Source organism: Nerophis ophidion, linkage group LG15 (assembly GCF_033978795.1).
Source record: "Nerophis ophidion isolate RoL-2023_Sa linkage group LG15, RoL_Noph_v1.0, whole genome shotgun sequence".
NCBI lineage: Eukaryota > Metazoa > Chordata > Actinopteri > Syngnathiformes > Syngnathidae > Nerophis > Nerophis ophidion.
The window spans coordinates 20,357,933-20,370,223 of record NC_084625.1 but is presented as its reverse complement, the minus strand read 5'-3'; the positions used below and the strand labels follow the sequence as shown (position 1 = coordinate 20,370,223).

The 12,291-nt window shown below is 40.1% G+C and overlaps 1 protein-coding gene across 5 annotated transcripts in view; it reads left to right on the top strand.

Annotated features, from left to right (window-relative positions):
- LOC133569383 (protein disulfide-isomerase TMX3-like) overlaps nucleotides 1–12,291 on the top strand; it is a 175,717-nt gene that overhangs the window by 116,053 nt on the left and 47,373 nt on the right. Inside the window, exons 17-18 of one of the 5 annotated variants that reach the window (XM_061921670.1) lie at nucleotides 4,802–5,027; nucleotides 5,128–5,269. The exons of 2 other annotated variants lie outside the window; for them this stretch is intronic. In XM_061921670.1, the coding sequence (XP_061777654.1) occupies nucleotides 4,802–5,027; nucleotides 5,128–5,254 (353 nt within the window). In that variant the 3' untranslated portion in view covers nucleotides 5,255–5,269. Of the gene's footprint in view, nucleotides 1–4,801; nucleotides 5,270–12,291 lie in introns of those variants that run through there. 2 more of the 5 variants (XM_061921673.1, XM_061921675.1) reach the window with 2 other exon arrangements.

The window sequence follows — 12,291 nt, the reverse complement described above, 5'->3', positions numbered from 1 at the left end:
AAAATTATTAATAAAAATGAATAAAATATTCTTCTGCGTCCCGGTATCAATCGAGCCCGGTGGTTGGGGACCACTGCTCTAAACTGTTCCCACAAGGTTGGTAGCATGGAATTGTCCAAAATGTTTTGGTGTCCTGGAGCATTCAAAGTTCCTTTCACTGGAACTAAGGGGCCAAGCCCAACTCCTGAAACACAACCCCAAATCATAATTCCTCCTCCACCAAATTTCACACTTGGCACAATGCAGTCTCTTTGCAATCTCCAAACCCAAACTTGTCCATCAGTTTGCCAGATGGAAAAGCGTGTTTCAACACTCCAGAGACGGTGTCTCCAACGCTCTGCTTTACACAACTGCATCCGACACTTTGCATTGGTCTTGGTGATGTATGGCTTAGATGAAGCTGCACGGCCATGGAAACCCATTTTATGAAGCTCTCTGCGTACTGTACGTGGGCTAACTGGAAGGTCACATGAAGTTTGGAGCTCTGTAGGAACTGACTGTCCAGAAAGTCGGTGACCTCTTTGCACTATGCGCATCAGCATCCGCTGACCCCTTTCTGTCATATTACGTGGTCTATCACTTCATGGCTGAGCTGCTGTTGTTCCCAAACTCTTCCATGTTCTTATAATAAAGCCGACAGTTGACTTTGGTATATTTAGGAGCGAGGACATTTTTTACGCCTGGATTTGCTGCACAGTTGGCAGGCACCCTGTGACAGTTCCACGCTGGAAATCACTGAGCTCCTGAGAGCGGCCCATTCTTTTACAAATGTTTGTAGAAACAGTCTCCATGCCTAAGTGCTTGATTGTATACACCTGTGGACGTGTTATGATCCGTGGCCCGGATCATGTTTTGTTATTTTCTGTTAGTTTTGGACTCCCTCAGTCCCTGTTTTGGTGCACCCTTGAGTTTGTTTTTAGTAACCATGGGTGCTTATTTTTTCCACCTGTCTCTGATTGCTGTTCGGGACGCTCACCTGTTTCCCGAGCACTACTCTGGGGCATTATTTAAGCCTGCCTTTGCCGGTCAGTCTGCCTGGCTTTATTGTTTTCTACACGCAACCTGTTACGTGAGTATTTCTTGTCTCCTGGTCTATGCTAAGTGGTAGCCTTAGCTTCCAGTGCGATTGGCACGTTATCCCTTCTGCTTGTTTTCTGTTTTTGCTACTTCTTTGATTTTCGAAGAATAAATCATGTTCCTACCTGCACGTCTTGTCCAGAGTGGTCCGAGTGCATTCCAGGTGGAACGAACCCGGCAGTAAGCTGCAACCCCCCTGGCGTACCAAGTGATTAGGACACCTGATTCTCATCATTTGGATGGGTGGCCAAATACTTTTGGCAATATAGTGTATGTCCCCAGCTTTATCCAAATCCTCACCGACAATGGAATGGGGTCTTCTTTACCCCCACCCCTGACCACACGCTTGACAGTATTCAACATACGGTCGCTCCCTGTCTAACTGACGGCGCCTTGTTGTTCTTTGGGCCTTTACTACTGTAATTAAGTTATGGGAAGATCTTGTTTGGCCAGTTTAATATTATTTGAATTCTTGGCTGGAACAGCAATTAACCTTAACTGTCACAGTAGATCAGTGACGAGGCAGGAGAAAGGCAACACCCTTACAGACTATAATTAAATAGCCGAGTTGTATTAAAAAGCAGTGATGATCAGCTGTGTATGCCAAAGTGCTCGGTAATTAGATCAGGGGAACAAATGGTGCATTAAACCAAGAGTCAATTGTCACATGTGATACATCTCTCTTTAATGCAAGTAAACATTAAACTGGTACGACTGCAGAATGGAGTTCTTGTCACTCACTTGACAATTATCATAATTATAATATTGGCGGGGACATAAAGCTGTCCTGTGAAATGTATTCAGCTCCGGGTTGCCAAGGGCAACCATCTGCATGTCAAAACATCCCGTCTTCCTCTGTAGATACGGTAGTGTCTTTTTGTGTATTATTTAGCTGCAACCAGATTGGATTTATTACATGTGGAGTTCATCCTTGGCACGCCACCTCGCACATGAATTTCTGCACCGGGGGGAAACAAATCTTCTGCTCGCAATAAATCACAGCAATCAGTGTTATTTCGAAAAGCAGCAACGAGAGAATTCCAGCGCCGCTAATTGTCACTCAGGGTTTCGAGGCTGGTCACCCCGGGATAACTTAGGCGTGCGGAGCATTCTCCCAATTACAAGTCAGCACGTCATAAAAAGTCATCTTGAAGCGTATTATTTAAAGTTGAAATGACACTATCCCGTATTAAAATGTGTGTTTAACTTTGGAAAAGATGATCGCGGGGCTAAAATAGGCTTTTTTTTTGTCGAGCATGAGGAAACACTGTGCTTCGGTCTGAAATGACTACTTTGATGTTGTGAGCATGGGTCACTTAGCCGACCAACCATTGTAACTTGCATGCAGAAAGTAACACAAAGGTGTCAGGTTCAAACACTGATGACATCTATTAAACAGACAAGAAGCAAGGAACAAGGAATTCAATTTAGCTCATGAGGAGAACGCATGGCGCTGCACACTTAGTCGCAGTCTCGCCCTACGGTCTAAGATTCAGCTCCCGCGTCCCTCTATTTATTCAGGAGTTCCACAGTCAACATCACTGAGGCCGCCTCTAAAAGGAGTGGTCACATATATTATGCAAAGCAGGTCCAGGACGCACAATATGTGACGGATTTCTCCTTGTCTCTGCTTCGTTTGCGTGCTGTTGTCTTATCTATGTTGAGTCCTTGAAGTCCTTGGCTGTTAGCGGCCTAAAACAAAGATAACATCTGCGGCTGAGGCCACCCCTCAGACAAGAATATTTTGTCCTTGCACAGATGGAAAAAGTACAGCTTAAGCACAATAGCTAATAACTATAGAAACGGACTTTAAGCATACTAAAGTTGTGTGATAATATATATACATGATTATTCTAACAAAAGAATACACCGCTAAAGGAAAGGAGCCATTTGTGAAGTGAAGTGAATTATATTTATATAGTGCTTTTACATAGTGAAACCCAATATCTAAGTTACATTTAAACCAGTGTGGGTGGCACTGGGAGCAGGTGGGTAAAGTGTCTTGCCCAACGACACAACGGCGGTGACTAGGACGGTGAAAGCGAGGATTGAACCTGGAACCCTCAAGTTGCTGGCACAGCCACTCTACCAACCGAGTTATGCCACATATTTGTCAGTATTACACCCAGTTCTTGTGCTCACACTTCTGATTTGCCATTTTTTCAGTTTTGTGGAGAAAAGTTTAGTGTCTGACTGTGACTTTGGCCATGGCTACAGTAAGTAGTTTAACCCCTTAAAAACCTCTAAAGGCCTTAGTGGCCACATGCGTCGACATCACCTTTTAGCTCCTATTTCCAAAATAGTTTACACTACTGAATTGGGGTCTTATGCCGACATATGGCCACTTATACTGCTATCTGGTGGTGTCAGAAGAGTATAACATACAATAGAATTTGGAAAAAAAAAAGTGTAAAAATAAAAATTTGTATGTCACTACACATGACGTACACGTTTGTGTACTTATGGACTAAGTACATCATATTAAAATATATATTTTAGTAAGTATTCCAATTAGGGTCCAATAAGCCCAAATAGCAAAGAGAAATAAAAAAACAAACATGTAAACGAACAGCTTGGGCCTTAAGAGGTAAACAAATAGTTATTTAGCCTCAGCCCCGTTTCAGCCACACTAAATCAGCGGTTAAGGTCCCCCTCCTCGGACAAATTTTTACACGCGTAAGTCAGCTGTGTATTTTTTTGAATGTCCGGCACTTAGCTCTTTATGGACTCATTGACAATTTACAAAGTGAGTTTGGAGAGGAAGTGATGCCAGAAAGACCACGCCCCACACAGGAAGTGATGCCAGAAAGTCCGCGCCCCACACAGGCGCGGACATAACAAAGATGGTGGTGGATCATGCAGACATGCCCGTTGTAGATTAACTACGAGCAAAGTATTGGACAGGACGTTGGTAATGTGTAAAAAAAAGTTGTACTTTATATGAGAAAAAAATGGACGTACAAAGCGTGGTGAAGTTGGGAGAGTGGCCGTGCCAGCAATCTGACTGTTCCTGGTTCAATCCCCACCTTCTACCATCCTAGTCACGTCCGTTGTGTCCTTGAGAAAGATACTTCACCCTTGCTCCTGATGGGTCCTGGTTAGCGCCTTGCATGGCAGCTCCCGCCATCAGTGTGAGAATGTGTGTGAATGTGGATATAGTGTCAAAGCGCTTTGAGTTCCTTAAAAAAAAAGGTACAAAAGCGCTATATAAGTAGAACCATTTGCCATTTATTTTATCTTGTTATCATCTGTCGTTCATTCATTCACCCTTAGACTCGTAATGCTCAATCTCAACAACCACAATGCACCTGCTCCCGGTCTTTTTTTACATCCGGTTTGCCGCAATGAATTGTGGAACATGCAGTATCTTAGTTCCCTTTGTGTCAGTGTTTGTCAAATAATCAATATCAAATACATGTATAAGTCAAATCAATTCCCTTTTAACTTTTTTTTAACTGTAAATAATGATAGATCAGCAATTAAATCAAGTATGCAAATTATGAATGATCATCACACATTAACTATATAACCCATAAGTTACAACACCAGTGTTTCTCCTTCTTGTACATGTACAGGCGCTTTGGGAAATCACAAATCAATACCTTAAGAGAAGGTAACAGGTGATTGCAGCTATTTGGGATACAACACATCTCAGACGGCAATAGAACTTTCCAATGTCTGGGTCAGCTGTGATTCTATTTACCGAAAAACTTTGTCCCTTCAGTAATGCGGACGCTGTATCGACCCGTTGTGGTGAAGGAGGATCTGAGCCGGAAGGCAAAGCTCTCAATTTACGGGTCGATCTACGTTCCCATCCTCACCTATGGTCATAAGCTTTGGGTTATGACCGAAAGGACAAGATCACGGGTACAAACAGCCCTCCACATCAAGAGGAGCTATGTGAGGTGGTTAGGGCATCTGGTCAGGATGCCACCCGAACGCCTCCCTAGGTAGGTGTTTATGGCACATCGGACTAGCCGGAGGCCAAGGGTTAGACCCAGGACACATTGGGAATACTATGTCTCCCGGCTGGCCTGGGAATACCTTCAGATCCCCCGGGAAGAGCTGGACGAAGTGGCTGGGGAGAGGAAAGTCTGGGCTTCCCTGCTTAGGCTGCTGCACCCGTGACCCGACCTCGGATAAGCGGAAGAAAATGGATGGATGGATGGATGGATGAGATGGATAGCATCAAAACTATGAATGAACACAAGTGGAGTTATGTACTTAACAAATAAAGGTGAAATAACTGAAAACATGGTTTATATTCTATTTTTTTCAAAATAACCACCCTTTGCTCTGATTAATGTTTTGCACACTCTTGGCATTCTCTCCATGAGCTTCAAGAGGTAGTCACCTGAAATGGTTTTCACTTCACAGGTTTAATGCCTTTAGTGACAATTTACAATGTAAATAGTCATGAAAATAAAGAAAACGCATTGACATTAGAAGTTGTGTCCAAACTTTTGGCCTGAAGTATATACAGGTATAAAATATACTGTATATTTTTAAACTTTATTTACATACCTTAATAGTTTCCAAACAGTTTCAGTAAAACAAAAGTCCTCGTCATGGACTCACCAGCTGCGGAAACAAGCTCTCCAATCAGCTGAAGAAACTTAATAAATCCACGGTGACAGTTTGGTGAATTTGCGAATCTAAAACAATGCAAAAAGCCATTGTAAGTTAACAATACAAACACACAGCATATTTGCTGATGCTATTGATTACGTTACGTTAACACGTACACATGCTTGAAAACACTCCTACAGACAACAGTATGACTTGTTTTAGTTATATTGTAAAACTTGCAAACATTACTTGAAGTGATGAATGACAAATCCTTTTGAGCAGAAACGCTAATGGTTATACTTATAAGTACATTTTCAAACTCTGGAGCACCTGCAGTGAGAAAACTTGACCAAAAGATAGTGCCATAGCACAAACGATAACACACATTTTCAGTGTCTCTGTCGATATAATATTAAAAGTATTTGTTGAATACAAAACATTATGGTTGTTAGCGAAGAAAAATCCATGAATTAGCCACACCTTTTTACAAGCCGCAGAGTTCAAAGCGTTGGAAAAAAATAGTCATTTATAGTCCGGAAAGTATACAATACGGTATACGTAAGTATACTATAAGTCCTCAGCTCGGTGGCATGTAGATTCTGGTTCCAGCAACTTAATGTGTAGTTTGTACGGATTAACAAATAAGTACATAAATACTATCAGGTTATCAATCGTATTTTTACTTGGGGGGGCATGGAAAAAAATTATAGCCTCAATAGGGGGCTGACAAAACCTAATTGAGAAACACTGAATCAGGTACACAGGTCTCCCTCCTGGTCTCCCATTTCAGTGCCCAAACACTGAGGTTTTGATATTTCAGCAGCATTCTGCAATGCAAAGAAGCCAAACTTCCTTGGCAGCTGCAGCAGCTGGCATCTGGACAAGACATCTTTGTGTGCAGATTGCCGATCACATGTCCGCGAAATATGAATAAGCATATAAGTGACGCTGCTTGGCGAGGGCTCGATGGATCCTGGCACCAGAAATACTCCATATGGCACATTTAAAGGCTGCCGCTCTTATAAACAGAAGCCGCTTGCAAATTCCAAAGACTCCAAAGCAACAAAAGCGATTAGTTTAGGGAGGGACAAGCAGTAGGAAATGGATGGTTGAAAGGTTGGCTATAGGCGTGGTTGATACTTTATCTTCTGTCAAACATCCTGGAATGAGGCAGTGTTAATATTGAAAGTGTTTTTTAATTTAGTTTTAGTCCTAGTCTTGAATGGGATTTTGCCGAAAAATTTATTTTCCTGTAGGAAATCTCCTGAAGGAATAAATAAAGTACTATCTATCTATCTATCTATCTATCTATCTATCTATCTATCTATCTATCTATCTATCTATCTATCTATCTATCTATCTATCTATCTATCTATCTATCTATCTATCTATCTATCTATCTATCTATCTATCTATCTATCTATCTATCTATCTATCTATCCATCCATCCATCCATCCATCCATCCATCCATCCATCCATCCATCCATCCATCCATCCATCCATCCATCCATCCATCCATCCATCCATCCATCCATCCATCCATCCATCCATCCATCCATCCATCCATCCATCCATCCATCCATCCATCCATCCATCCATCCATCCATCCATCCATCCATCCATCCATCCATCCATCCATCCATCCATCCATCCATCCATCCATCCATCCATCCATCCATCCATCCATCCATCCATCCATCCATCCATCCATCCATCCATCCATCCATCCATCCATCCATCCATCCATCCATCCATCCATCCATCCATCCATCCATCCATCCATCCATCCATCCATCCATCCATCCATCCATCCATCCATCCATCCATCCATCCATCCATCCATCCATCCATCCATCCATCCATCCATCCATCTATCTATCCATCTACTGTATCTATCTAGTATTTTGACAGAAATGTATTTTAGTTTTCTTCATCTAAATTGATTTAGTTTTCGTGTAATTTAAGTCGACTAAAGTTGATTAAAGTTACAGAACATTTTGTCGACTAAAATATAAAATATAACAGACATTTAAAGTCGCCTTAAAACAACTTTTTTTTTTTTTAGCTCAAAAACTACATTCACAACAAGACCTGCACTGCATGATGAACAATATATAAAGTACATTTCACACTAAGGCGGGGGTCAGCAACCCGCGGCTCCCTGGACCTCTTTCAGAGATGTGTGAAAATGGAAAAAAATGAAGAAAAAAAATATTCCTTGTTTTAATATATTTTCTGTGGGGCAAACATGACACAAACCTTCCTAATTGTTAGTAACCCCACTGTTTACATGCTTCACTGATGACAGTATTTGGCAAGCACAGTTTTTGTCCTACTAATTTCAGCGATTCTGGAACTCTTAGTAGTTTGTTTACATGTACAACTTTCTCCGATGCTGCCACAGAGAAACGTGTTTTATCCCACTCCTTCTTTGTCTCATTTTGTCCACCAAACGTTTTATGCTGTGTGTGAATGGACAAAGTTGAGCTTTGTTGATTCTATTTATTTGCTGCAGTATTTTACAGGCATATTTGGTCAGTGCTAAACTGCAAGTTAATCAATGCTAACATGCTAATTAGGCTAGCTGTATGTACATATTGCATCATTATGCCTTGTTTTGTAGGTAGCACATTTGATTTCCTTTACTTAGTTACAACTTACTCAGTTGTTTGTGTGCCATATTGTTTCAGACCACAGCACACGTTACCCAACTTGCAAAGATCGTAATAAATCCATTAGAAGAAGACAGCCGGCCATTTCCTTTAACTTGAACACACACATCAATCTATACCTTTGGCCATTCTAAGCCAGTAATTTTTAGGAGCTTCCATTTTACTAATGTTTTCCAATGTTTCGAAAATGTGTAGAAAATGTTTTTTGTTTGTTTCATCTGACATCACATGGACAAAGAAAATACCTTCTGGAAGAAACCAAAATTGAGCTGTTTGGCCACAATACCCAACAATATGTTTGGAGGAGAAAAGGTCAGGCCTTTATTCCCAGGAACACCAACCTACAGTCAAGCATGGTGGTGATAGTATTATGCTCTGGGCCTGCTTTTCTGCCAATGGAACTGGTGCTTAAAATGTGACAAAGAAAAAGGAGGATTACCTTCAAATTCTTCAGGACAACCTAAAATCATCAGCCCGGTGTTTGGGTCTTGGGCGTAGTTGGGTGTTCCAACAGGACAATGACCCAAAACACACATCAAATGTGGCAAAGGAATGGCTAAATTAGGCTAGAATTATGGTTTTAGAATAGCCTTCCCAAAGTCCCGATTTAAATGTGTGGACAATGCCGAAAAAACAAGTCCATGTCAGAAAACCAGTGCATTTAGCTGAACTGCACCACTTTTTTCAAGAGGAGTGGTCGAAAATTCAACCAGAAGCTTGTGGATGGCTACCAAAAGCGCCCTATTGCAGTGAAACTTGCCAAGGGACATGTAACCAAATATTAACATTGCTGTACGTATACTTTTGACCCAGCAGATTTGGTCACATTTTCAGTAGATCCATAATAAATTCATAAATGAACCAAACTTCATGAATGTTTTTTGTGACAAACAAGTATGTGCTCCAATCACTCTATCACAAAAAAGAAGAGTTGTAGAAAGTATTGGAAACTCAAGACAGCCATGAAATTATGTTCTTCACAAGTGTATGTAAACATTTGACACGACTATATTTGTAAGAAACATACTTTATATGTTGCCATGGAGGCGAGGAATATTGAGGCATCTTCACACTGTTGAGGGACATTAGCCGGCAAGAAAGTACAGTGCGTTGACGCCGTTTTTCGCCTGTCACTGTCATATTTGCGGGACACCGCTACTATGTGTCATCAACATGCATTTTCATGATTTAACAATAGTATTAAAAGCTATATTGTCTGCCAATTTTATATAATTTAAATCAATATTGCCTAATGTCCTACAAAGGATTGCCTCATCCCACGGGAGGATTGCATGGCCACTAACAAGTTGTTTTGCCTTAGGAAGGCGACCAACTTATTGGTAAGAGTTACAGTCATCAACAACCCTTGTTTGACCACGCCCATCTGAGAAGTGTATTAGTAAAACTCCACACCTAAAATTTAGAACACAATCAGCCTTTTGGAAGAAAGGTGGCACTCCTTCAACAAACAAGAACAGTCCTTTTGCCTCCATTCCAACATTCTTGATTCTACAGACATCTGGTAGATAAAAGTCCTGGACTGTGTTATGAACCAGAAACATGAAGATGATGACGGCGGCCAATGCAGCACTTGCGAGGCACAATCGAGGACCGCCATTCAGCATCAGAGCAATCCTCTGGTGGAGGTGATTGATTGGGAGGTCTATCTCATCTAAGACCTCTGAGTCGTTTTCTCCTCACGGAGTCCTGACTTGTAAGCCATCAGGAATCTCTTAAAATTGTTTTTCTCCGCACCATCAGATAGAGACAGACAGGGGGAAGAGGTAGGGATTTCTTTACCGTCACGTTTTAGTAAGACTGATGAGACAGAAAGCGATGCGGAGGAAGGCTTTGAGGGGAAAACAAACAATCCGAGACCAGGATAACTCTGGGCTTTATTGCAACGGAAATCAATTGACTATTAACGCCTGACGTGGAGCCATGAAAATGCATCCATCTTCAGCTAAAAGATACAGAGGTCAGAGATGGGCGATGGCATAAGATGTGCGGTGATACCGTCCTGTCTTGTCTCCTCGAGCGCAATGAAGCTTTTGTTCTTAATGGCACAATACGTCAAGGCGTGCATAACTGTCAGTCGCTCACCACGACCGCGACCGGTGATGTTTCACGGCTATTGCATCATGAAGGAAGAGCGAAACATCCAATCACACAAGTGATCTGTTTGTGCATCTGAATGGGCCACTAAGTCAACTCTGTGCAGCGCCAGCACAATGTCACATTTATGGTCTATCATATCTATCAGTCATGCAGTCGATCCTTTGGAGAGCCGCTTGCTATACTAAGCCATCTATTTGATCTATTATCTAACTTCATCAGCCATAGAGTGCATTCTAACTGCTTCAGTGAACTCTGTCCAATAACCGACTTATCTGCTATAGTCGCTGGGTGTGTAGTCAACAAAAGAAAATGACCAACCTATGGTCTCTAATTAGAACTGGATCCATTCATTGCATTTGTAAGTGTGGCTGTAGTAGTGTCGTCCCGATACCAATATTTTCTGTACTTTTCGCTTCTTTTTTCTTATAAATAAAGGGGACCACAAAAAAATTGCATTATTGGCTTTATTTTAACAAAAAAACTTAGGGTACGTTAAACATGTTTCTTATTGCAAGTTTGTCCTTAAAAAAATAGTGAAGACACTAGACCAGTGGTTCTCAACCTTTTTTCAGTGATGTACCCCCTATGAACATTTTTTTTAATTCATGTACCCCCGAAACCAGGGGTCAAATAGCAGCACTTACCAGTAAGCTGCCTTTATTTTCTAAATTTAATTTATTTACTAGCAAGCTGGTCTCGCTATGCTCGACATTTTTAATTCTAAGAGAGACAAAACTCAAACAGAATTTGAAAATCCAAGAAAATATTTTAAAAACTTGTTCTTCACTTGTTTACATAAATTCCTTAATTTTTTTACTTTGCTTCGTATAACTTTCAGAAAGACAATTTTAGAGAAAAAAATACAACCTTAAAAATGATTTTAGGATTTTAAACACATATACCTTTTTACCTTTTAAATTCCTTCCTCTTTTTTCCAAACAATTTAAGTCAAGTGTTTTTTTTATTGTAAAGAATAATAAATACATTTTAATTTCATTCTTCATTTTAGCTTCTGTTTTTTCGACGAAGAATATTTGTGAAATGTTTCTTCAAACTTATTATGATTAAAATTTGAATAAATTATTCTGGTAAATCTAGAAAATATGTGAAATCATATTTAAATCTTATTTCAAAGTTTTTTGAATTTCTTTTAAAATGTTTGTTCTGGAAAATCTAGGAAAAAAATGATTTGTCTTTGTTAGAAATGTAGGTTGGTCCAATTTGTTATATATTTTAACAAAGTGCAGATTGGATTTTAACCTTTTTAAAACATGTCATCAAAATTCTAAAATTAATCTTAATTAGGAAAAATTACTAATGATGCTCCATAAATTTTATTTTTTTATTTTTTCAAAAATATTCGAATTAGCTAGTTTTTCTCTTCATTTTTTTTCAGTTGAATTTTGAATTTTAAAGAGTCGAAATTGAAGATAAACTGTTTCAGAATTCAATTTTCATTTTTTTCGTGTTTTCTCCTCTTTTAAACCGTTCAATTAAGTGGTTTTTTTTCATCATTTATTCTCTATATAAAACCTTCCGTAAAAGGAAAAAAAATGTACGACGGAATGACAGACAGAAATACCCATTTTATATATATATATATATATATATATATATATATATATATATATATATATATATATATATATATATATATATATATATATATATAAAACTTTGAACATGTCACGAGGGAGGTGCTGGACATTGAGTCCGAGTGGACCATGTTCAGCACCTCTATTGTCGAGGCGGCAGATTGGAGCTGTGGCCGCAAGGTAGTTGGTGCCTGTCGGGGCGGCAATCCTAAAACCCCTTGGTGGACACCAGCGGTGAGGGATGCCGTCAAGCTGAAGA